This window comes from Salmo salar, chromosome 03 (assembly GCF_965601325.2).
Source record: "Salmo salar chromosome 03, fSalSal1, whole genome shotgun sequence".
Taxonomy (NCBI): Eukaryota; Metazoa; Chordata; class Actinopteri; order Salmoniformes; family Salmonidae; genus Salmo; species Salmo salar.
Genome location: NC_138293.1, coordinates 67606226 through 67634029, shown reverse-complemented (window position 1 = coordinate 67634029; position 27804 = coordinate 67606226). Strand labels below are relative to the sequence as shown.

At 43.3% G+C, this 27804-nt stretch overlaps 1 protein-coding gene across 2 annotated transcripts in view; it reads left to right on the top strand.

The window, feature by feature from the left end:
* Positions 1 to 3454: 3454 nt before the first annotated feature.
* LOC106601258 (serine/threonine-protein kinase WNK4) overlaps positions 3455 to 27804 on the top strand; it is a 78851-nt gene continuing 54501 nt past the window's right edge. For both annotated transcript variants that reach the window (XM_082973714.1, XM_082973715.1), the window contains exon 1: positions 3455 to 4650. In XM_082973714.1, the coding sequence (XP_082829840.1) occupies positions 3922 to 4650 (729 nt within the window). In that variant the 5' untranslated portion in view covers positions 3455 to 3921. The remainder of the gene's footprint in view (positions 4651 to 27804) is intronic.

Below are 27804 nucleotides of genomic sequence, written 5' to 3'. Positions count from 1 at the left end.
AATATTGGAATTGGCCAGGGATAATATAGGGTATGTGCATAGTGATGGTCATTAGCATCCAAGGAAAGGAGGCCTCTCTAAAAAGCCCACTCACTTTGAATGTATTTATCCCTCTTCTGTCTGAAAGAGCCATAGCTTTTGTACTTGCATGCGGGCCCTGCTTGAGAAATTGTATGACCGGCGTGCTACTTGTCCATGTTTATTGAGTATGTTATCAACCTGGCAATATTCACCCAATGCCTTGTTTACAACTGGATTATTGTGGTATTACTAGGCTATGTATTATTATCCCAACTAAGTGCACACATTAATATTCTGTTCACACTCAACAGTTCACATTGCTTTCCAACTGGTGAGCTTCCCTCTATGTATGTTGGAATACACTTTCACAGTCTTATGGCAGGCATTTATGAGTATTGCTAAAGCCCTTGAAAAAGTTGCAAAAGCCACTAAGCTTTTAATGTCATATCATATCAATTTCCTTGACCTTCAAAAAAATAGGACCTCTGTTTATTATTCCCCTGTCAAGGCCCAGCCTCCATCCCCCTGCCCCGTGTCAGCTAAAGCAGAAAAGAACAGAGCGTATTGCACTGCCTGCCTCATAACGGGGAGATAAACAAACCATACAGCAGCAGAGAGAGCGGACAGAGAAGGGAGGACGACACGCTGCTTTTTAGCTGGAATTGTGAAGAGCGCTGAGATTAGCACGTCGTCGACTGTGTGACCCATTTCTATGCTGTTTCATGGGGATTTCTGTGCTACTCTTCTTTTCTGGAAAGATGACTCTGCAGAAGCTCTCATCAAGCATGAGTGATTAGCATTCGTGGGTGGCCGTCTGCTGCCATAGGAGCAATGTGTTCCTGCAGATAAGCTCCCCCTCTGACTGCTCCTCTCCCCTGCTTCCACACAGCCTCTCTGTGAAGCTCATGTGACAGGTGGGGGACGGCTAGTTTAAGTCTCCTGGCAGTGGTAGTGAGGGCTATATCAGGTGCTGGGACTTGAGCTATCTATCTCCACAGTGCAAGCTCTTATACACACACACACACACACACACTCATGAGGAGGGGATAAACAAAGAGTCACTGGCCCTCTGTCTGTCTGTCGGTCTGTTTGTGTTTTACAGAGGTAGGCTGAGCACCTTCATCAGTGTCTGTGTCAGCGATTGTAAGCATATGGCAACACACACCGGTCTACCCAGGAATCAAAGCTGTAGCACATGCTCTCACTGGCTGGGGAGACACTGACTGGAACTTCCCTGGCTGGAATCCTTAGTATGAGGGGAATGGGGTCAGTATATCGCACAAGTCAACAGTAAGGTGTGTGAGGCACTCGTCTAATGTGACGTGAAATCACTTGGCCACACAACGCTAAGCCGCTCCTTCCACTTCGTCCCGGAAACCTGCTAAGATGAGGCCTCAGTCCGTGTCAGGGTGCTCACGTTAACCCTGGAATGGCCTGACACGCTAAACCTGGAATGGAGGAAATGTGTGTGTCTGTGGTGGAGAGTGACTGATGACGATAATGTACCTACTGGGGGTGTTTTACATATCTATTCTTAAGCTTTGAGTGATATGCTACTACTGTGTTATATCACAAGTAACTGATGAGAATTTGTGAGATGTGTCAAACAGACAAGAATAAACAACCTTTCCTATAACAACTATGCTACTACCCTTCCTTGACTAAATCTGCACACAACCCAACCCCCTATTACTGAGTTCATCATCAGACAAAAAGGGAATACTTGACTGGTGAGGACACTGTTGTAAACCTATTTTATAAGACAGTGAAACCTCTTTCAGTTTCTGTATTGCTTTTGTCTCTGTGATTTAATTTCCTATTGAAGAGATTAGGTAGGTACAGCCTAGATTTAGATGGTCAGCTGTCTTTGTCTTTGGCTTAATCCAGACTTCTTGATGAAGCCTATTTCTACAGTGCCAGGATGGCAGGCTGCCAGGTAATTTTAGTCTGTTGCAACTTGACGTTAAGATGGATTCATTCGTTTTGCTGTAGTCATTATCTCCATTTGAATCCTACCCACTATTTCAAGTAGTTCACAGTGCAACATTATGTAATATTGCTAAAGATAATCACCACAGTCAACACCACAGATAAGCAGATAGCTCCTGCCCTGGGAGCAATTACCTCAGTAAAACAGTTATTATTATTATTAAGTTAATATACGTTTTTGATGACTCTTGTCCTCTGTTATCGTAATAATGACCTTACAGTAGGCATACGGTATAGCACAATATACAGGATAGCCTACTGTAAGTCCAACATTCTAAACCAAGAGCTGGCATCTAAAGCCTTGGCACATTGCCAGAATGCATTCATATCACACTTGGACCAAGATTCTTGTGACTTATTAGGCTACCTTGAATAGTAAGTTTGCAAGTACTACTGTACAGTATGTTTAGGCTACTACGCACCACAAACTAACAGCTTTCTAATTTCAAAGTAAACTTCATTAGAATGTTTTATTTTTTTAGCAAATGTTAACTAAGAAAATATACACTGAACAAAAATATAAATGCAACAGCAACAATTTCAAAATTTTTACTGAGTTACAGTTCATATGAGAAAGTCAGCCAATTAAAATGAATTAATTAGACCCTAATCTATGGATTTCACATGACTGGGAATACAGATATGCATCCGTTGGTCACAGATCTATTAAAAGAAATGGGCCTCGCAATGGGTCTCAGGATCTCATCACAGCATTTCTGTGCATTCAAATTGCCATCGATAAAATACAATTGTGTTCGTTGTCCGTAGTTTATGCCTGCCCATAACATAACCCCACCGCCACCATGGGGCACTCTGTTCACAACGTTGACATCAGCAAACTGCTCGCCCACATCACGCCATACATAGTCTGCGGTTGTGAGGCCGGTTGGACGTACTGCCAAATTCTCTAAAACGATGCTGGAGGCGGCTTATGGAAGAGAAATTAAAATGTAATTATCTGGCAACAGCTTTGGTGGACATTCCTGTAGTCAGCATGGCAATTGCACGCTCCCTCACAACTTGAGACAACTGCACATTTTAGAGTGGCCTTTTTATTGTCCCCAGCACAAGGTGCACCTGTGTAATGATCATACTGTTCAATCAGCTTGTTGATATGCCACACCTGTCAGGTGGTTAGATTATTTTAACAAAGGAGAAATGCTCACTAACATGGATGTAAACACATCTGTGTACAAAATATGAGAGAAAGCTTTTTGTTGTATGGAAAATAAACTTTTTGTGTGTATGGAAGCTTTCTGGTATTTTTTATTTCAGCTCATGAAACATGAGGCCAACACTTTACATGTTGCGTTTATATTTTTGTTCAGTGTACATTCAGGGGAACTCTAGCTTCACAACCTATAATAGTCTATGGTTGCAGGCAAAACACAAGATCGGAAATGTGTTTTTGGGGGTGGAGCCCATTGAGCTTTCACTGTGCGCTCGAGCAGTCTACCCGTTGTTGATACAGCGTTAATCCACATTGGGAGCGGACAGTTTGAAGACGTGCGACCAGAGACACGGTTTGAGGAATACTCGGATTAATGTCATTTATTTTTCGTCTGTCTATGAGCAAGACCACGACCAAGTAAATTATATTTGACGGATTTAAACAAGCACGTTTTACTAGTGAGAACTCGAGAACGACCTTCATTCAGGTTGAGGTGAAGAGACTTGTCAGCACACTTGTTGATTTGTTAAATCTTTTTTTGTATTATTAGCCAATAGTCCAATAGCCTATAGTTGAATTGAACATACAAAATCGAATGTATAAGCCAAATATGTAGACACCTTTTATATGTAGCCTATACTTATTTTTGTCTCATTTGGATTTTTGTAGTTTTTTGCCCGTTTTTTTTTTTCGAAATAATTCACATTCCCTGCAACCTACGATGTTCCCTTGTCCAGTTTATGTTTTTAAATAGCCTTCGTTCAGATTTGCACTATCCACTAGTTGGGACACAAAACCCACCTGTTGCGTTTCGCGACAAAACTCATAAAACAGACATGTCACAGCTTGAGGTCGACATGGCCGGACTGGGTTTCTCCACACTACCTGCTGGGTTTGACGCCAACTCCTGCTTCCCTGGCCGAATACCACCAAGGCGAAGGAGACACTCGGCAAACTCCAGGAGAAACTCGTACAGGTTGAGCAAAATAAATACCTTGGATTTGGAGCCTGAAGTTTACGATGATGCCCCTCTCTCCAAAACTCACTCCTGGTCTGCTGATGATATTTTAGCAGAAACAGCGGCAGAGGAGAAAAAGGTGGACTCATCAGTACCAGCCTCACCTGTCTCAAGCCCGGGAACGAGCACGTGCTCACCTGGTACCCAAGCGTCAGACCCCAAACCACCTCATGATACCTGGGACGCGCCACAGCCCAGCTCGCAAGCACAGAGCACAAGTTCAGATTCCGAGGAAGAAATCACTGACAAAAAGGTCATTTTATCTCGAGCTCCATTTGAAAGCAAACGGGAGCAAGAGGAAAAGGATGAAATTGAAACCAAAGCCGTGGCGACGTCACCTGATGGAAGGTTCCTCAAATTCAACATTGAAATTGGGAGAGGGTCGTTCAAGACGGTGTACAAAGGCCTGGATACGGAGACAACAGTAGAAGTGGCATGGTGTGAGCTACAGGTAAATCATTAATCTGCTATGTTTTGTGTACAAATGGGGAAACTCAAAAGAACACGCATCATTCCCTTAAAATCATATTTGGGCCACCGCAAAAAATTGTTTACAAAGGCTTTGGCTCAGCCAAGCAAAGTTCTCTCTACATTGTGGAGTGGGTAACATGTGTGCTGTCTCGCTTAATTTGCTGGGTGCTCTATATGTGACAATGAATTCAAATGAAATCCCAAGTTCAAGAACATTGGTAAACTGAGACACATCAAAACATAAAAAAAGAAGGACAAACATGAAAAAAGGACAAAAACACACCAGCTCATTTCACTTCTTTATTGCCGGGCAGGCTAGTGTGTTTAGGCAGTTATGCCTTCATCAGATCAAGAAGTGTGCCAAATCCATAGCTTTTTATACAAGTACTTAGGTGATAATTACAATTGTCCACACCTTCTCTCAACATTATCAGCCGCTCAGATAAGATGCCATACATGACTTCATTTATAATCTCTGTGCTAATTTGGTTTAGGCCTATCGGTTTTTATCTGCTGTTATTGAGAACCTGTGTGGACCTACTGAGTTTAAAGCTCTCAAAGTAATCATACAACTAGCCCTATAAAGGACACTGCGTTTCCACACATGGGTGTCTTACATACAGTGGGTTTTGATCAGAGGCGCTTGCTCTTGAAAATGCTTCGCTCCAGTGCATTGCTTCGCTTGAAATTTGCATGAAGTAGAGGAAAGCAAACATATTTTCTACCACTCCGCTAGCAGAGTTCTCGCCGCTCACCTTCCCACAATCCCCTGCACATTTCTCTGAGTACCCTCGTTGAAATTAATGGGGGCGGAACTTCTCCTGCTGAATTCGTTGTTGGTGAAAACAGCAGAAGTTCCACCCCATACGTTTTCAACGAGTACACACAGAGAAATGTGCGATGGATTGTGGGAAGGTGAGCGGCGAGAACCTTGCTCGTCGTGCGGAAGAAAAAGTTGAGTTGTGCTCTACTTTATGCAAATTTCAAGCGAAGCGAAGAGTTGGAGTGAAGTGTTGGAGCGAAGCGTTGCAGCGCAGCGTTGTTAAGAGGAGGCACCAACTCTGGTCAAAACCCAGTGCTAGGTGGTTACAATTTCGGAGGCCAAAAAAATAACTGGCGAAAGATTCTTAGTGGGGGTACTTCTTTCCCAAAATCATGTTACTGAGGGCAAATAAACAATCCATAACTCCTCGTCTGCATTGTATAATGTGTGAATATCTGTACTTCTTCAAACCGACACCTATAACTCGGCTGTGAAATAGATAGTGGTAGGAAGCGCGTCTTGCGAGCTGTCTACCACAGTGGAGTTATCAAGTGATTTGAAATGTGTCTTTCAAACCACTTGATAGTTGATAATTGCAGACAGAATACCCACATCATTTCATTGAAAGGATGTGGAAACAACATTGATTCAATCAGTGTGTGCCCAGTGGGTAGGAAACAGTTGCCCCACTTAGTTTTCATATTCAGATCACCTGCAGCCAGACATATGTGCACTACATTTGCCTGCACAAGGAAGCTGCCATCAGTTGAGGCTTCAGGAGTTGTGTAGTAAGGAAATGTTATGATGTCTGATAATCGAAAACAAACATTGTATGATTTTAGTTGCAATTTAAACAGTTATCCACAACTGAGTATCAACACTGACGTTGAAGCAATTGAAAAATGGAAAAATCAGTTATAGGCCTATTTTCAACTGGGAAGCATATTATAAGTGTCTTTACTTACTTGAACCCCTTCATGTGCTGTCACTGTTAATGCATATAAAGCCTATGACAAGGGGTGAGGTTGGAATGTTTTTCTATCATTGTTTCGCTGAATGCACACTAACAATTGACACAATTGTTCTGGGGCGGAGTGGAGGACTTGGCTGTCATTGTTAGCATACATATACCCCAAGGGATTTTAGTCCAGACCAGATGGGGGGTGAGAATGGTCTTAATGATCGTTTCTCGCTAATTGTCACAATCCCCATGACAAGTGGTATCCTAGCAGCTGTCCTATGACTAGGAAGTGTGGGTTATGGGGTAAAGTGGGAGGTTTGACAAATACAGATGAAACACAGCAAAAATTAAAACAAAGTCTACCCTTAACAGAACAGACTTGGTTTGCTTCTATGAAATCCCCTCCTTCTTGCGCCACTTTCCATGGCCATATAAAATCCATATCTCTTGGACTTTTCCTCTCTCTGAACTTCATGCTGTATGTGCTCGTGTAAGAGTAACTCAGTGCATGATATAGAGAAGATATCTGGTTTACCTATCCATGGCAAGGCTTGCTTGCATGTTAAAGCCTTCACTAATCAATCAAAACCTTTAGACACTCATTAAAATGACACAGTTAAAGAAGACTAGATATTGCTTAGGAGATCTTGTTCTCAAGAACATACACACATACAGCTGTGTTTCCTTTTTCAAAATGTCAAGATGTCAGTGGGAATCAGACCCATATTTTTGCAGTACACATCAAGTTCATATTTATTTTTTATTTAACCGTCATTTAACTAGGCAAGTCAGTTAAGAACAAATTATTATTTACAATGACGGCCTACCCCGGCCTCCCAATCACGGCCGGTTATGATACAGCCTGGAATTGAACCAGGGTCTGTAGTGATGCCTATAGCACTAAGATGCAGTGCCTTAGACCACAGCGCCACTCGGGAGCCATATTGAGTGACCTTTTACCATGGCCAATGATTCCTAGATACCGTTTCCATGTACTGTACTGAGGAAAAGCCCTTTTCATGCTGAGAGTACCAGTACATTCTGTAATCTATCTATGTGTGACCTCATAGTGGGAAAGCTGAACCTTGTGGTGGTGCTTGGGACAGAGAGATGAGTGGTAGTGTGACACTCAGGGCCTGACTGTCATCTTGCCTGGCCATTTCTCTTTTCATTGAGAGCCACTGGCGCCAGCCAGCACTCAACCAGAGCTGCTTCTCACACCCAAACTTGAGCAATACTAGTTTAGAACAGATACACAGCAAGCAACTTGTTATTTACATTTACATTTGTCATTTAGCAGACGCTCTTATCCAGAGCGACTTACAAATTGGTGCATTCACCTTATGATATCGAGTGGAACAACCACTTTACAATAGTGCATCTAAATCTTTTAAGGGGGGGGGGGGGGTTAGAAGGATTACTTTATCCTATCCTAGGTATTCCTTAAAGAGGTGGGGTTTCAGGTGTCTCCGGAAGGTGGTGATTGACTCCGCTGTCCTGGCGTCGTGAGGGAGCTTGTTCCACCATTGGGGTGCCAGAGCAGCGAACAGTTTTGACTGGGCTGAGCGGGAACTGTGCTTCCTCAGAGGTAGGGGGGCCAGCAGGCCAGAGGTGGATGAACGCAGTGCCCTTGTTTGGGTGTAGGGCCTGATCAGAGCCTGAAGGTATGGAGGTGCCGTTCCCTTCACAGCTCCGTAGGCAATCACCATGGTCTTGTAGCGGATGCAAGCTTCAACTGGAAGCCAGTGGAGAGAGCGGAGGAGCGGGGTGACGTGAGAGAACTTGGGAAGGTTGAACACCAGACGGGCTGCGGCGTTCTGGATGAGTTGTAGGGGTTTAATGGCACAGGCAGGGAGCCCAGCCAACAGCGAGTTGCAGTAATCCAGACGGGAGATGACAAGTGCCTGGATTAGGACCTGCGCCGCTTCCTGTGTGAGGCAGGGTCGTACTCTGCGAATGTTGTAGAGCATGAACCTACAGGATCGGGTCACCGCCTTGATGTTAGTGGAGAATGACAGGGTGTTGTCCAGGATCACGCCAAGGTTCTTAGCACTCTGGGAGGAGGACACAAGGGAGTTGTCAAACGTGATGGCGAGATCATGGAACGGGCAGTCCTTCCCCGGGAGGAAGAGCAGCTCCGTCTTGCCGAGGTTCAGCTTGAGGTGGTGATCCGTCATCCACACTGATATGTCTGACAGACATGCAGAGATGCGATTCGCCGCCTGGTTATCAGAAGGGGGAAAGGAGAAGATTAATTGTGTGTCGTCTGCATAGCAATGATAGGAGAGACCATGTGATGATATGACAGAGCCAAGTGACTTGGTGTATAGCGAGAATAGGAGAGGGCCTAGAACAGAGCCCTGGGGGACACCAGTGGTGAGAGCGCATGGTGCGGAGACAGATTCTCGCCACGCCACCTGGTAGGAGCGACCTGTCAGGTAGGACGCAATCCAAGCGTGGGCCGTGCCGGAGATGCCCAACTCGGAGAGGGTGGAGAGGAGGATCTGATGGTTCACAGTATCAAAGGCAGCAGATAGGTCTAGAAGGATGAGAGCAGAGGAGAGAGAGTCAGCTTTAGCAGTGCGGAGAGCCTCCGTGACACAGAGAAGAGCAGTCTCAGTTGAATGCCCAGTCTTGAAACCTGACTGATTAGGATCAAGAAGGTCATTCTGAGAGAGATAGCAGGAGAGCTGGCCAAGGACGGCACGTTCAAGAGTTTTGGAGAGAAAAGAAAGATGGGATACTGGTCTGTAGTTGTTGACATCGGAGGGATCGAGTGTAGGTTTTTTCAGAAGGGGTGCAACTCTCGCTCTCTTGAAGACGGAAGGGACGTAGCCAGCGGTCAAGGATGAGTTGATGAGCGAGGTGAGGTAGGGGAGAAGGTCTCCGGAAATGGTCTGGAGAAGAGAGGAGGGGATAGGGTCAAGTGGGCAGGTTGTTGGGCGGCCGGCCGTCACAAGACGCGAGATTTCATCTGGAGAGAGGGGGGAGAAAGAGGTCAAAGCACAGGGTAGGGCAGTGTGAGCAGGACCAGCGGTGTCGTTTGACTTAGCAAACGAGGAACGGATATCGTTAACCTTCTTTTCAAAATGGTTGACGAAGTCATCCGCAGAGAGGGAGGAGGGGGGGGGGAGGAGGAGGATTCAGGAGGGAGGAGAAGGTAGCAAAGAGCTTCCTAGGGTTAGAGGCAGATGCTTGGAATTTAGAGTGGTAGAAAGTGGCTTTAGCAGCAGAGACAGAAGAGGAGAATGTAGAGAGGAGGGAGTGAAAGGATGCCAGGTCCGCAGGGAGGCGAGTTTTCCTCCATTTCCGCTCGGCTGCCCGGAGCCCTGTTCTGTGACCTCGTAGTGAGTCGTCGAGCCACGGAGCAGGAGTGAGAAGTGTTGGATGAGAGCAAGAGGGAAAAGGATACAAGGTAGTGGTCGGAGATTTGGAGGGGAGTTGCAATGAGATTAGTGGAAGAACAGCATCTAGTAAAGATGAGGTCAAGCGTATTGCCTGCCTTGTGAGTAGGGGGGGAAGGTGAGAGGGTGAGGTCAAAAGAGGAGAGGAGTGGAAAGAAGGAGGCAGAGAGGAATGAGTCAAAGGTAGACGTGGGGAGGTTAAAGTCACCCAGAACTGTGAGAGGTGAGCCATCCTCAGGAAAGGAACTTATCAAGGCGTCAAGCTCATTGATGAACTCTCCAAGGGAACCTGGAGGGCGATAAATGATAAGGATGTTAAGCTTGAAAGGGCTGGTAACTGTGACAGCATGGAATTCAAATGAGGAGATAGACAGATGGGTCAGGGGAGAAAGAGAGAATGTCCACTTGGGAGAGATGAGGATTCCAGTGCCACCACCCCGCTGGCTCGATGCTCTAGGGGTATGCGAGAACACGTGGGCAGACGAAGAGAGAGCAGTAGGAGTAGCAGTGTTATCTGTGGTAATCCATGTTTCCGTCAGCGCCAGGAAGTCTAGGGACTGGAGGGTAGCATAGGCTGAGATGAACTCAGCCTTGTTGGCTGCAGACCGGCAGTTCCAGAGGCTGCCGGAGACCTGGAACTCCACGTGGGTCGTGCGCGCTGGGACCACCAGGTTAGAGTGGCAGCGGCCACGCGGTGTGAAGCGTTTGTATGGCCTGTGCAGAGGGGAGAGAACAGGGATAGACAGACACATAGTTGACAAGCTACAGAAGTGTTGTTTCTTGTATTATTGTCTCTTGTGTCTTTAGAGAACTGTGATATCCTTTTTCTTCTGTCCTGATTTTCTCTTTCTTTTCTTCTGTTAACTAGATATTCTTTGATGTTCTTCGTTAGCTAGCTAGCTTCTTCCAAAAGAGTCCCTAGCAACTGCTTAGCAACTGGTAAACAATTCAGCTAGCTAAGATAACTACAATTTTATGAAAAATTGTTATTTTCAAAAGCCTATCTTCTTTGTTTGTTGCTTGTTTTTTCTCCTATTCAGTCTTGCAGTTTTTTTTTTGCTTTTTTCCAATGTACTTCACTCTAAAAACCATGTAAATTTCAATATTTGTAGGAGCTCATTTTTCAGCTGCTGCTGCTCAAATTGGAGTTCCGGAACTTTTTAACTTGTTATTACATGTATTTGTAAAATTTGCAACACAGTCATTCATTCACAGAAATGCTTATTACTGAGACTGACTGCCTGGCCTCCCGTTCATCTTCAAACACCTGTCACTTGCCCAAGATCAAGATTACTCACACCAAAGTGACAATCATTCATTTTCAAGTTTTTATTGTCACATGCACAAGTACAGTAAAATGCCTTTCTTACAAACTCAAAACTAATATCAGCATAGCTGTGCCCAGGAGTTCCACCACCCTAGAAGACAGATTTAATATAGATTTAATATATTTATGTTTATCTCGGAAATTATTATGGTAAAGCAATCAGTGTTCAGGACAGAGCCACCATCTTTAAAATGCCTAGAACTCATCTTAATGTCCCTCAGCAGAGCCTCCATTGACTGCTTGCAGAGAGTTGTTTATAGAAGCAGCAGACTCCCTGGCCAGGCAGCAGCCATTGTAACAGGAGCCGCCCCAGACCCTCCAGGGGGCAGCTGGGAAGCTGGAGGGAATAGCAGGGACCAGGAGGCGTCATTCTAAAACAAGCCACATGATATAGTACAGGGGAGTGAAAGACGGCAGAGAATGGTGTGTCTTTATGAAAAAGGTTTTGTGCACTGAAAGACAAAGTTGGTTGTGCTGCACTGACCTGTTGAGTGTCAAAGTTAGTTGGCTACAGGGTTTCCAAGCAAGATGAGCAAGGTGCAGGGAGTCAGTCAACTCGGTTGAACAACATCCTCAGCAATCAATCAAATACATTTTATAAAGCCCTTTTTACATCAGTAGTTGTCACAAAGTGCTATACAGATACTCAGCCTAAAACCCTAAAGAGCAAGCAATGCAGATGTAGGAGGAAAAACTCCATAGAAAGGCAGGAACCTAGGAAGAAACCTAGAGAGGAACCAGGCTCCTAGAGTGGCCAGTCCTCTTCTGGCTGTGTCAGGTGGAGATCATAAGAGCACATGGAAAATAAGGCCAGATTGTAATTCAAGATGTTCAAATGTTCATAGATGACCACCAGGGTCAAATAATAACCACAGTCGTTATAGAGGGTGAAGCAGTTCAACACCTCAGGAGTAAATGTCCGTTGGCTTTTCATAGCTGAGCATTCAGAGGTCGAGACAGCAGGTCCAAGAAAGAGAGTCGAAACAGCAGGTCCGGGACGAATTAGCACATGCGGTGAAACCGGTCAGGGTTCGATAGTGGCAGCACGACTGGGTGGATTGGGGACAGGGACAGGTAGTCCTGAGGCATGGTCCTAGGGCTCATTGAGAGAGATCGAGGTTGCGAGAGAGTTCTTCTGACTCCCTGGCCTAAAACAAATCACACTGTGCATAATTACAAGGTCTCTCTCTCTCCCTCTCTCTCTTGGGAGTCCTGTAATGGCCCTTGAGTTCCTAACTCCAGAGTAACTAACTACATGAGTAAACCAGAACAACAACCTGCCCAGGCCGTGTGTGTGTGTGTGTGTGTGTGTGTGTGTGTGTGTGTGTGTGTGTGTGTGTGTGTGTGTGTGTGTGTGTGTGTGTGTGTGTGTGTGTGTGTGTGTGTGTGTGTGTGTGTGTGTGTGTGTGTGTGTGTGTGTGTGTGTGTGTGTGTGTGTCCTTCTTTATCTGTCCTATGTTTGTTGGGCTTTCTGTTCTCCTTTGTTTGCTGTACACTTCACACACTGGGAGTTTCAAGGAGAAGCCCTGCACTGTGGAATGTCACCACAAGATTGATTGTAGCAGCACCTGGGTTAGGGTTGTGTTGTTGTTGTTTGGGGTGGGGGGGGGGGTAAAGCACACGAGGCCTGCCATGAATATGTTCTATGTTGTTGTGATGCATTTGATTTGTCATAGCAGTTGTTTATGATTCCCAATGACATCTGTTATGTAAGTTTTAAGACAGCGCTGGCCTTCTGACCGAGGCTTTAGGTCAAGTGTTGACATAACGTCCTCTTATGAGGTATGATTACATCCAAAATAGACCAATGCTGATTTAGGCAACACTGCCTAAAAATATTGGCTTTTTTTCCTCTCTTTGTCTTATCTCTGTGCACTGATTGAATTTCATGCTGTATGTGCTCGTGTAAGAGTAACTCAGTGCATGATATAGAGAAGATATCTGGTTTACCTATCCATGGCAAGGCTTGCTTGCATGTTAAAGCCTTCACTAATTAATCAAAACCTTTAGACACTCATTAAAATGACAGAGTTAAAGAAGACTAGATATTGCTTAGGAGATCTTGTTCTCAAGAACACACATTCGTACAGCTGTGTTTCCTTTTTCAAAATGTCAAGATGTCAGTGGGAATCAGACCCATGGGGAGAGAGGTCGCTTATACAATGTATGAGCTGAACTAACTGAACCCTCCCTTACCCCACCTCTAGAAGAAAACAAGGAGGGCTTTCAGGCCAGAACTGATATTAGCTGTAAAAGCATTTGCCATACTAAACATGAAACTAGGATTTACAGACCCCAGACTGAGGCCAGGAGTCCATTGAAGTGTCTCTCAGTCCCTCCGTCACTTGAATAAGCATATGCCTGTGCCACACTAGGTGACAAGAGACTTGATGACTAGTCTGGAACTTCCCTGGCTGGTAGCCCCTAATAATAAGCGTCCTTTACCCCTATATATTTCCCAAACAAAGATTTTTTTTCCCTTTTCCCTGGTGTTACTGTTCTCCAGGGGACACATTCTTCTGCTGCGCCAGCTGGAACCTTTTTTTTTCCGTCAGCCTTTTCCACTTCAGAATGTCGCTCTTAATGCCTGTGGAGTGATTGAGCTAATCCGACTTTCCCTCTTCATTTATTTTACTCACAATACCCAGCTTAATTAGCCCTGATAAATTGCTGGCGGTCTCTACAAGGGCTACCATGGTGATGGTGGTCTGCTCTGATCCCCCATGACAATCCCACACACCATCCCTAAACGTGTGTAAGCGAGACAAACACTACCGTACTCATGGGCCTTCAGCGTAGCTAATGAGACTGCCCAAGGCTACCGGTAGTGATGCCACCGTGGCCACTGCTGACTATGTGGCTCTGATCAAGGATAACACCGACTGGCTGACTGACTGACTCAGCCTCTCAGCAGGCTTGCCCCCACACCCCCTGTCCATTCATTACCATGCAGTTTAGGGCTCATAATGTTTCATTGCCTTCACTGAGTGTGAAGGAAAACGGAGGGGAGCACTGCACACACTCTAGCAGCACTACATCCGTTTGGCTCTGGTTCATAAGCCGTGCTAACTGTGAAAAAGCAAACACCGTTTAATTAAAACTGGCTACAGTGGGGGAAAAAGTATTTGATCCCCTGCTGATTTTGTGCGTTTGCTCACTTACAAAGAAATTATCAGTCTATAATTTTAATGGTAGGTTTATTTGAACAGTGAGAGACAGAATAACAACAAAAAAATCCAGAAAAAGCACGTAAAAAATGTTATAAAATAATTTGCATTTTAATGAGGGAAATAAGTATTTGACCCCCTGTGCAGCAACGTTCCCCATCCAACCTTACAGAGCTTGAGAGGATCTGCAGAGAAGAATGGGAAAAACTCCCCAAATACAGGTGTGCCAAGCTTGTAGTGTCATACACAAGAAGACTCGAGGCTGTAATCACTGCCAAAGGTGCTTCAACAAAGTACTGAATAAAGGGTCTGAATACTTATATTTTTTATAAATTAGCAAACATGTATATTAACCTGTTTTTGCTTTGTCACTATGGGTTAGTATCTGTAGCTTGATGAGGGGGGAAAACTATTTAGTCAATTTTAGAATAAGGCTGTAACGTAACAAAATGTGGAAAAAGTCAAGGGGGCTGAATACTTTCCGAAGGCATTGTACATGTTTTTTCTGTTACACAGAAATTGTTAACTATAGAAAAAATGCAGTAGTTGGTGGACAGCAAGTTGCCTTGAAGGGACCTTGTCACATCTCTCTTGTGTAATTCAAACTCAGCATTGCACCACTCCTGTCCCTCCCATGCCTCGGGTTGGTCTCTCCAGAATCCCCGGAATGGCCCTTGAGGAGGGGCGGGTGAAACCGTTACTACCTCCAGAGTAAGTAACCCTAAACTTGATTGAACCATAACAACGATGTGCCCAGGCCATGTATAGTTACTGTATGTATGTGTGTGTGTCTCATTCTTTTTCTGTCGTGTGTTTGTTGGGCTTTCTGTTCTCCTTTGTTTGCTGTACACTTCACACACTGGGAGTTTCAAGGAGAAGCCCTGCACTGTGGAATGTCACCACAAGATTGATTGTAGCAGCACCTGGGTTAGGGTTGTGTTGTTGTTGTTTGGGGTGGGGGGGGGGGGGGGGGGTAAAGCACACGAGGCCTGCCATGAATATGTTCTATGTTGTTGTGATGCATTTGATTTGTCATAGCAGTTGTTTATGACTCCCAATGACATCTGTTATGTAAGTTTTAAGACAGTGCTGGCCTTCTGACCTAGTGTTGACATAAAGTCCCCTTAATAGGTATGATTACATCAAAAATAGACCAGTGCTTATTTAGACAACACTACCTTTTCTTGATTATACAGTGCCTTGCAAAAGTATTCATACCCCTTGCATTTCTTCACATTTTATTGTGTTGTGTTACAAGGTGGGATTGAAATGGATTAAAAAAAAATTGTCAGCATCCTACACAAAATACTTGAATGTTAAAGAAGATTATTATTATTTATTTTTTAAGAGGAATAGAAATATAGTTGTTGCATAAGTGTTCACTCAATACATGTTAGAAACCCCTTTGGTAGTGATTACAGCTGCGAGTCTTCTTGGAGCTTTACTGTCACGTTCTTTGTAATAATGATCGGACCAAGGCGCAGCGTACGTAGAGTTCCACATAATTTTTATGAATAAAGTTAAACTTAGGCAAAGACAAAACAAATAATGAATAAACGAACCGTGACGACAATGCAGTGCTAACAGGCAACTAAACATAAACAATATTCCATAACCCACAGGTGGAAAAAATGCTACTTAAGTATGATCCCCAATTAGAGACAACGATAACCAGCTGCACCTAATTGGGAATCATACAAATCACCAACATTAGAAAAATGAACTTAGAACCCCACATAGAAAATATAAACTAGAACAACCCTCCAGTCACGCCCTGACCTACTCTACCATAGAAAATAAAAGCTTTCTATGGTCAGGACGTGACATTTACACACCTGGATTGTGCAATATTAACCCATAATTCTTTCCATAATTCTTCAAGCTTTGTCAAGATGTTGGTGATCATGGCTAGACAGCAATTTTCATGTCTTGCCATAGATTTTCAAACAGATTTAAGTCTAAACTGTAACTTGGCCTTGTGTTGTAGGTTATTGATCTGCTGAAAGGTGAATTGTTCTCCCAATGTCTGGTGTAAAGCAGACTAAAGTAGGTTTTCCTCTAGGATTTTGGCTGTGCTTAGCTTCTTCCCGTTTCTTTTTATCCTGAAAAACTCCCCAGTATTTGCGGATGTCAAGCATAGCCATACCACGATGCAGCCACCACCATGCTTGAAAATAAGGAGACAGTTACTCAGTGATGTGTTTTGTTGGATTTTGCTCCAAACATAAGTCTTCGCATGTAGGCCAAAAGACATATTAATTTCCTATGTTTTTTGCAGTATTAGTTTAGTGCCTTGTTGCATGTTTTAGAATATTTCTGTTCTGTTTATTTGTATTTTCTGTCATTAATGTTGAGTAACTATTTTTTATTTATCCCTTATTTTACCAGGTAAGTTGACTGAGAACACATTCTCATTTACAGCAATGACCGGGGTAATAGTTACAGGGGAGAGAGATGAATGAGCCAATTGAATCTGGGGATGATTAGGTGACTGTGTTGGTATGAGGGCCAGAATGGCATCCCATCTGAAAGACAGCACCCTACACAAGGCAATATCCCCAATCACTGCATTCCAGGTGAAGCTGGTTGAGAGAATGCCAAGAGTGTGCAAAGTTGTCATCAAGGCAAAGGGTGGCAACTTTGAAGAATCTCAAATATAAATATATTTTGAATTGTTTAACATGTTTTTGGTTACTACATGATTCCATGTGTGTTATTTTATAGTTTTGATGTCTTCACTAATTTTCTACAATGTAGAGAATAGTAAAAATAAAGATAAGCCCTTGAATGAGTAGGTGTGTCCAAACTTTTGATTGGTACTGTATAATTTTTCTTCCGCTTTGACATTACAGAGTACTTTGAGTAGATTATTGACAAAAAAATGTAAATTAAATACATTTGAATTCCACTTTGTAACAAAATAAAAGAAAGAAATACAAGGGGTATGAATACTTTTGTAAGGCACTGTCGAGGCATGAATGGGTTTTTGTAGTATTTCTTTATAAACTCGTGTAGAAAACATCGACCCCTTTAGGGTACCTCCCATTTTGGTCTCTTAAACCGTGAACCAGGCGTCCCGTCAACACGTATCCATTACGTAGAAGAAGAGCAACAGTGCCCCAGCTCTGCACTTTTCCTTTTGTTGTCTGACTGAAACCTGCTAAACATACCGGCTAAAATCACGAGTAGTTCTGTTCCTCAACCAACCAATATAACCCATTGCATGTGTAAAACTAGCCTAAATATATGCTGTGATCAGTCTTGTTTTTGCTTGTAGTTCCTAATTAACTATAAGACGAATTTGAAACATTTTCTGATTCTGTTTTCAGGTAAAAATCAGTGCCCCTGAACCTCATTGTCTATGAAGTTATAAAGAGGATTTGCATTGGTACAGACCAAGGCACACATAACTTTAGGAACAGAGTTCATGCTGCTTTGTGCTGATAAACTATTCTTTTAAGCCTCAAAATGGACAGTGCTAATTGACAAATTACCTTGGCGGATGTAGGCTTCTATTTTTTTATTTTTTTTATTTTACATTTATTTAACCAGGTAGACCAGTTGAGAACAAATTCTCATTTACAACTGCGACCTGGCCAAGATAAAGCAAAGCAGTGAGACAAAAACAACAACATAGAGTTACACATGGGATAAACAAACGTACAGTCAAAAACACAATAGAAAAATCTATGTACAGTGTGTGCAAATGTAGTAAGGTTAGGGAGGTAAGCCAATAAATAAGCCATAGTGGCGAAATAATTACAATTTAGCATTAACATTGGAGTGATGGATGTGCAGATGATGATGTGCAAGTAGAGATACTGGGGTGCATAAGAGCAACAAAAAAACAACAATATGAGGTAGTTGGGTGTGCTATTTACAGATGGGCTGTGTACAGGTACAGTGATGGGTAAGCTGCTCTGACAGCTGATGCTTAAAGTTAGTGAGGGAAATCTAAGATTCCAGCTTCAGTGATTTTTGCAATTCGTTCCAGTCATTGGCAGCAGTGAACTGGAAGGAAAGGCCGCCAAAGGAGGTGTTGGCTTTGGGGATGATCAGTGAAATATACCTGCTGGAGCGTGTGCTACGGGTGGGTGTTGCTATGGAGACCAGTGAGCTGAGATAAGGTGGGGCTTTACCTAGCAAAGACTTATAGACGACCTGGAGCCAGTGGGTTTGGCGACGAATATGTAGCGAGGGCCAGCCAACGAGAGCATACAGGTCGCAGTGATGGGTAGTATATGGGGCTTTGGTGACAAAACAGTGATGGCACTGTGATAGACTACATCCAATTTGCTGAGTAGAGTGTTGGAGGCTATTTTGTAAATGACATCGCCGAAGTCATGGATCGGTAGGATAGTCAGTTTTATGAGGGTATGTTTGGCAGCGTGAGTGAAGGTGGCTTTGTTGCGAAATAGGAAGCTGATTCTAGATTTCATTTTGGATTGGAGATGCTTAATGTGAGTCTGGAAGGAGAGTTTGCAGTCTAACCAGACACCTAGGTAGTTGTAGTTGTCCACATATTCTAAGTTAAAACCGTCCAGAGTAGTGATGCTAGGCGGGCTGGCAGGTGCGGGCAGCAATCGGTTGAAGAGCATGCATTTAGTTTTACTAGCATTTAAGAGCAGTTGGAGGCCACGGAAGGAGCATTGAAGCTTGTTTGGAGGTTTGTTAACAGTGTCCAAGGAAGGGCCAGATGTATACAGAATGGTGTCAGAGAATCACCAGCAGCAAGAGCGATATCATTGATGTATACAGAGAAAAGAGTAGGCCTGAGAATTGAACCCTGTGGCACCCCCATAGAGACTGCCAGAGGTCCGGACAACAGGCCCTTCGATTTGACACACTGAACTCTATCTGAGAAGTAGTTGGTGAACCAGGCGAGGCAGTCATTTGAGAAACCAAGGCTATTGAGTCTCCCGATAAGAATGCGGTGATTGACAGAGTCGAAAGCCTTGGCCAGGTCGATGAAAACGGCTGCACAGTACTGTCTTTTATCGATGGCGGTTATGATATCATTTAGGACCTTGAGCGTGGCTGAGGTGCACCCATGACCAGCTCGGAAACCAGATTGCATAGTGGAGAAGGTACGGTGGGATTCGAAATGGTCGGTAATCTGTTTGTTTACTTGGCTTTCAAAGACTTTAGACAGGCAGGGCAGGATGGATATAGGTCTGTAACAGTTTGGGTCTAGAGTGTCTCCCCCTTTGAAGAGGGGGATGACCGCGGCAGCTTTCCAATCTTTGGGGGATCTCAGACGATACGAAAGAGAGGTTGAACAGGCTAGTAATAGGAGTTGCAACAATTTTGGCGGATCATTTTAGAAAGAGAGGGTCCAGATTGTCTAGCCCAGCTAATTTGTAAGGAATTCCACAGCTCTTTCAGAACATCAGCTATCTTGATTTGGGTGAAGGAGAAGCGGGGGTTGGGGGGTGGGACAAGTTGCTGCGGGGGGTGCAGAGCTGTTGGCCGGGGTAGGGGTAGCCAGGTGGAAAGCATGGCCATCCGTAGAAAAATGCTTATTGAAATTCTCGATTATCGTAGATTTATTGTGGTGACAGTATTTCCTAGCCTCAGTGCAGTGGGCAGCTGGGAGGTGGTGCTCTGATTCTCCATGGACTTTACGGTATCCCAAAACTTTTTTGTAATTCGTGCTACAGGATGCAAATTTCTGTTTGAAAAAGCTAGCCTTAGCTTTCCTAACTGACTGTGTATATTGGTTCCTGACTTCCTTGAAAAGTTGCATATCGTGGGGCTATTCGATGCTAATGCAGTATGCCACAGGATGTTTTTGTGCTGGTTAAGGGTAGTCAAGTCTGGAGTGAACCAAGGGCTATATCTGTTCTTAGTTCTACATTTTTTGAATGGGGCTTACTTATTTAAGATGGTGAGGAAAGCACTTTTAAAGAACAACCAGGCATCCTCTACTGACGGGATGAGGTTAATATCCTTCCAGGATACCCGGCCCAGGTTGATTAGAAAGGCCTGCTCGCTGAAGTGTTTTAGGGAGCATTTGACAGTGATGAGGGGTGATCGTTTGACCGCGGGCGCCTTACGGACGCAGGCAATGAGGCAGTGATTGCTGAGATCCTGGTTGAAGACAGCAGAGGTGTATTTAGAGGGAAAGTTGGTCAGGATGATATCTATGAGGGAGCCCATGTTTACTGATATAGGGTTGTACCTGGTAGGTTTCTTGATAATTTGTGTGAGATTGAAGGCATCTATCTTAGATTGTAGGACAGCCGGGGTGCTAAACATATCCCAGTTTAGGTCACCTAACAGTATGAACTCTGAAGATATATGGGGGGCAATCAATTCACATATGGTGTCCAGGGCACAGCTGGGGGCTGAAGGGGGTCTATAACAAACGGCAACAGTGAGAGACTTATTTCTGGAAAGATGGATTTTTAAAAGTAGAAGCTTGAACTGTTTGGGCACAGACCTGGATAGTATGACAGAACTCTGCAGGCTATCTCTGCAGTAGATTGCAACTCCGCCCCCTTTGGCAGTTCTATCTTGATGGAAAATGTTGTAGATGGGGATGGAAATTTCAGAATCTTTGGTGGCCTTCCTAAGCCAGGATTCAGACACGGCTAGTATATCAGGGTTGGCGGAGAGTGCTAAAGCAGTGAATAAAACACATTTAGGGAGGAGGCTTCTGATGTTAACCTCTAGGGGACTCCTTCCCATTCTTATCCCGTTAACGGGATTGATTTTGACAACAGCCAGTGGAAAATCAGAGCGCCAAATTCAAAACAGCTAAAATCTCACAATTCCATTTTCTCAAACAATCAACTATTTTACACCATTTTAAAGATAAGACTCTCGTTAATCCAACCACATTGTCCGATTTCAAAAAGGCTTTACGGCGTAAGCATAAAATTAGATTATGTTAGGACAGTTCCAACAAAAGAAAAACCACACAGCCATTTTCCTAACAAGGACAGGTGTCACAAATACCAGAAATTCAGCTAAAACTATGCACTAACCTTTGACGATCTTCATCAGATGACACTCCTAGGACATTATGTTACACAATATATGTATGTTTTGCTCAATAAAGTTCATATTTATATCCAAAAACAGCATTTTACATTGGCGCGTAATGTTGAGAAATGTTTTCCCTCCAAACCTTCCGGTGAATGAGCACAATGAGCACACATATTACAGAAATACTCATCATAAACTTTGATCAATATAGAAGTGTTATGCACAGAATTATAGATACACTTCTCCTAAATGTAACCGCTTTGTCAGATTTCAAAAACGGTTCACGGCGAAAGCACAATTTGCAATAATCTGAGTACAGCCCAGAAGACACCAATAACAAGCAAACAGAAACCTGCCATCTTGGAGTCAATAAAACTAAGAAATTACATTATAAATATTCACTTACCTTTGATTATCTTCATCAGAAGGCACTCCCAGGAACCCCAGTTCCACAATAAATGTTAGATAAAGTTCATATTTATGTCCAAATAATCAATTTTGTTGGCGCGTTAGGTTCACTATCGAAATCCACAACGCGCATGCTTACTTAGTCCAGATGAAAAGTCAAAAAAGTTATACTACAGTTTGTAGAAACATGTCAAACGATGTATAGAATCAATCTTTAGGTTGTTTTTATCATATATCTTGAAAAAAATTCCAACCGGACCTATCAGTTCTCTTTAGGAGTGACTGAGCCCATGCCTTATAATGGGACACCTACTTCCTTGTGCTGTTATTCCCATCAAATTCACCATAGAATCTTCAAACACCGTTCTAAAGACTGTTGACATCTAGTGGAAGCTTTAGGAAGTGCAAAATGAACCCTAAGTCACTGTATACAGTCAAGGCAATCACTTGAAAAAACTACAACCTCAGATTTTTCACTTCCTGCTTGACTTTTTCTCGGGTTTTTGCCTGCCATATGAGTTCTGTTATACTCACAGACACCATTCAAACAGTTTTCGAAACTTCAGAGTGTTTTCTATACAAATATACTAATAATATGCATATTCTAGTTTCTGGGCCAGAGTAGTAACCTGTTCAAATTGGGTACGTTTTTCATCCGGCCGTGAAAATACTGCCCCCTAGCCCCAACAGGTTTTAACATGCATGAAACCAAGGCTTTTGCGGTTACAGAAGTCAACAAATGAGGGCACCTGGGGAATAGGTGTGATTCTGGGGGCTACAGGGCCAAGATCAACCTCTACATAACCAGAGGAACAGAGGAGGAGTAAGATAAAGGTATGGCTAAAGGCTATAAGAACTGGTCGTCTAGTGCGTTGGGAACAGAGAATAAAAGCGGCAGATTTCTGGGCGTGGTAGAAGAGATTCATGGCATAATGTACAGACAAGGGTATGGTAGGATGTGAGTATAGTGGGGGTAAACCTAGGCATTGAGTGACGATGAGAGAGCTTGCATCTGGAAACACCAGTGAAGCCAGGTGAGGTCTCCCCATGTGTGGAGTGTGTGACAAAAGAGCTATCTAAGGCATGTTGAGCTGGACTAGGGGCTCTACAGTGAAATAGAACGATAACTAACCGAAACAGCAGAAGACAAGGCATATTGACATTAGAGAGGGGCATGTGTAGCTGAGTGATCATAGGGTCCAATGAGCAGCAATAGGTGAGTCCGGGAGCCGTTCGGTAGTCGCTATTATGCTAGGCGAGCGGGAGGCACGGCGTTCAGAAAGCTAGCAGGCCGGGGCTAGCTGAAGGGTCTTCAGTGACAACACAATGGAAAAGGCTGTTGAAACCACATCGGACGATTACGTCGGCAGACCAGTTGTGATGGATCGGTGGGGCTCCGTGTCGGCAATAAAGGTTCCAGGCTAATTGTCAAAAGAGGTATTGTAGCCCACGAATTACCGGGTATACCTCTTCGGCTAGCCGGGAGATGGGCCTAGCTCGAGGCTGGCTCAAGGCTAACTGGTGCTTGCTTCGGGACAGAGGCGTTAGCCAGCGAAAGCCACTCGATTGCAGCTAGCTAGCTGCGATAATCCGGTGTAATGGCCCAGTGCTTGCGGCAGGAATCCGGTGATGTAGTGGAGAAAAGCAGTCCGATATCGTGCTGTGCAGACTGGCAGGTATTGACCGAGCTAAAGCTGGCTGGCTGGTGACCGAGCTAAGGGTGAAGTCCGCTAGCCGTAGCTAACAGTGACTACTAGCTAGTAGCTAGTTAGCTGGCTAGCTTCTGATAGAGGTTCCAGTTAGAACGTATAAAAATAGCAGATCCGTACCACATTGGGTGGGGTGGGTTGCAGGAAAGTATAACCCCCCCCCCAAAAAATATAGACGTACTATTGTAAAGTGGTTGTACCACTGGATATCATAAGGTGAATGCACCAGTTTGAAAGTCGCTCTGGATAAGAGCGTCTGCTAAATGACGTAAATGTATATTTGGATCGTAGGTGGAAAGTGAGATTAAAACCTAAAAAATATATATGAAAAAAACGATGAGACCGACTATTTACATGAGACAAGACAAACACACGACCGACTGCTATGACATCTTGGATTCTAAAACATTCTATAAATGTGCTTGTGATAATGGGTGAGATTCTGTTTAGTATGCTTTGCTAATCCTCCACTGGCACCTTTGCCAATTGAATAACATTATCATATTCTCTTAGCATTTTTTTAATTCACAAACATCACTTTTTCCCTCCTTTCATATTCTTACAGAGCAGCATGGATCAGAGGAAAGTTTTTCAGAGCTTATATTTTTCAGGCATTGGAAACTAAGCAATTGCTGAAACGCTTTAAACGCTGTTCAAACACAGAGTATATAACCTGTCACAGTGTGTTTCACGACTCGTGAAATTTGCAACTCAGCATTGTATGTTCTGTGGATTGCACCCTTCAACATGGCTCTTCCTTTTCTCAGGACTCTGTCTTCTTATCTATCTAACTACCAGTAGAGAGCGAGATAGAGACTGAGAAGCAGCCAGTAAGATAAACGTGAGGTGGGAAGGAGAGAGAGAGCAGAGTTTTTAATCATTTTTTATTAAATTGAGACTCTGCATGCAGAATTCTGCAAAAATATCCTCCGTGTACAACGTAGAACACCAAATAATGCATGCAGAGCAGAATTAGGCCAATACCCGCTAATTATCAATATCCAGAAAAGAGCTGTTAAATTCTACAACCACCTAAAAGGAAGCGATTCCTTAACCTTCCATAACAAAGCAATCACCTACAGAAAGATTAACCTGGAGAAGAGTCCCCTAAGCAAGCTGTTCCTGGGGCTCTGTTCACAAACACACCCCACAGAGCCCCAGGACAGCAACACAATTAGACCCAACCAAATCATGAGAAAACAAAAAGATAATTACTTGACACATTGGAAAGAATTAACAAAAAACAGAGCAAACTACAATGCTATTTGGCCCTAAACAGAGAGTACACAGTGGCAGAATACCTAACCACTGTGAGTGACCCAAACTTAAGGAAAGCTTTGACTATGTACAGACTCAGTGAGCATAGCCTTGCTATTGAGAAAGGCCGCCGTAGGCAGACATGGCTCTCAAGAGAAGACAGGCTATGTGCACACTGCCCACAAAATGAGGTGGAAACTGAGCTGCACTTCCTAACCTCCTGCCCAATGTATGACCATATTAGAGACATATATTTCCCTCAGATTACACAGATCCACAAATAATTTTTATTTATTATCCCTTTGGTACTTTAACCATTTGTACATCGTTACAACACTGTATATATACATAATATGACATTTGTAATGTCTTTATTCATCTGAAACTTCTGTGAGTGTAATGTTTACTGTTAATTTTTGTTTATTATCTACCTCACTTGCTTTGGCAATGAGAGAGAGAGAGAGAGAGAGAGAGAGAGAGAGATTTTCCTCCTGGTTCCCCAGCCACCCTGTCTAATTACCAGTTACGATGAATTGACATTATGTAAAATTCATATTTTAGTTTATAATGGGCTATATTGTGTTCTTTGCATCCTGCCATTCGGAGTTTGTTTGATTCTCTCACAAGGAGATACCACTAGCTCTATGTTATTACCGGCCATATTATGTTCAATGAGACAGTCCAGTTTTTTCAAGTTCTCTACTGGAATTTGGAACTGCTGGAACTTTATCAATTCATAGTACATCTTTTTTGGTTTATATTGTGCTCCAGATGGACAAAGGTTACTGGCTTCAAAGAACAAGAGCCACAGAGGTTTGACAGCTCATTTTGAATCGGCCTGTTTTAACACCTCGGAGGATGCCTTGTCCGTCGGTTGTAAATGTTTTTCATATTTCTTGTTATCGCGTCACATTTTTTAGCTTGACATTAATTACCTTTGCCTTCAGAAATATATAATTAATGTTTCTCTGATCTGCTGTCTTTAGAGTATTTTACCTCCTTCAGTCTCTTCTCAATAGGGATCCTAAATTCACTATAACTTAATATGGATGGTAAAAGCTATTTGTTACCCATAGAACCTTTTGACATCTCTTCCTAAAAACAACGACTGGACGTAGAGCAGTTATTTTCCAACCCACCATCCATCTTTCTTGTTCTCTGTCCTCCCCTCTCCTCTCTCATGGTTTTTGTCTCTGTCTCTTTTCCCTCTCTTCCCATGGTATCTATCTCTTTACTGCGTTTATTGCCTATACTGTTATTACCTCCCAAATCATATAGTGTAAGGGGAACAATCTTGTACAATATATTCATCGTTACATATGAGCCTGGCTATATACCTGTACAGTGTGTGGATAGCAACAGTTCCAACGGTACTGTCATCATCCTTACATGTCCCTGACCTTAACACCCTATTGGTTTAACAGGCTCAGGGGTCCTAATACACTTACAGTTGAACATGTGTACGTGGATGTATCATGTTCTGTCTAGACATTGACATACTCAGAAGGGAGTTGTAACAGACCATTCCATCTAGTTGATCCTGGCAGTCGACACTCGACAGATTGAGCAAGAGCGACGCATATCGGAAATATCATGTGTCAGTACAGTAATGGGCTACATACATATGAGCGAGATATTCAGGTATTATAAATATGTGACAAAAGATATTGCAGTTTAATCATTTTATGACCTCACTAAACTCAAAGAACTGGGTCACTTTACTTCTTATCATTCAGAGCTCCTCTAGGTTATCTGTGAATGACCCGGGGTCATAGTTCCACAACTCATACCATTCATTTTAACTGCTGAGTATTTTCTTCTATAGTTCCACCCTTTACTTTCCAAGTGAACTGCATTAAAGGTGTCTCCACGTGTCATAAAAGGTATAATGAAATAATAATTTAATTGTCATTGAGCTTTGTTTTGCACTATTAAAAGAGTGGGCATGGTTTTGTAGTGCTGCAAGCATGTAGTGTTCTTTACTTGAGTGGCAGACTGTTGGTTCTTGCCAGTTGCCATCACCTGTATATGTAATGACTCATTAAACTTCCCAGTTTCACATTCAACACACCTGGACATTTTATCACAAACACCTATGAGCTGTCATGACATTTACAATGATGTTTACAAACAACAGAATATCTCAAACGTCATTCATATTCATGATTCACTCCAATTACAGGCCTGAAAGTCCTATTGTTTTTAGCATGGAAGCGCGCCTGAAATATGCCCATTGTTTACTTCAGTGTAATGAAAAGAAACAGCTGTTTGTGAGATTGGGATCTGGTCCACGCTCAGCATTATTAACCTATTAAACCATGTGACTGTCCTGGCAGAAGCCCAATATACAATTAAGAGTGTACTTATTTCCTGGTCTCACACACACACACACACACACACACACACACACACACACACACACACACACACACACACAGATTGGTACTGTTGAGAAAGCTTGAAAGCAGAGACACTTAGAGACTGACACACAGGGCCGGCTCTAGCCTTTGGGGGGCCCTAAGCGAAATTTGGTCCCCCCGCCCCCCTTTTTTTAAAGTGAATTCCTGCAATTGTACACATTTTACCATTGGGCAGAGATTTTTTTTTTAATTTTATGACAAATTTCATGCAATTCTACTCATTTTGCCATGGGGCAGAGAGAAATGAATTGCAGTTTTACAGCTAATTTCTTACAATTCTACACATTTTGCCAGGACTTATGCCATGTTAATAATATCTGAGTGAAAGTGACTAACAAAATCAATGGGGCCCCTGGGCACATGCCCTGCGTGCCTCATGCCCTGCGTGCCTCATGCCCTGCGTGCCTCATGCCCTGCGTACCTGATTGATATTTGGCCATGATTAATACAATTTTAGATAGCTGGCTATAATTTACCAATCAAGGAATTGTTAGCTGACATGGCTAATTGACTGACTGTCAGTGACTGACATAACAAGAGTACAATTGATGATCCACAACCAAATTTCGAACTTGTGCCTTGTATATTCTGCTATTCTAACTCTCAACAACAATTGGAGACCCCATCTGAGGTCCTAAGAAATGTTTTATGATGTATGTGTGGGTTGGGGTCCCCCTAGCAGCTTGAAGCCCAAAGCGACCGCTTATGTTGCTAATGCCTGGAGCCGG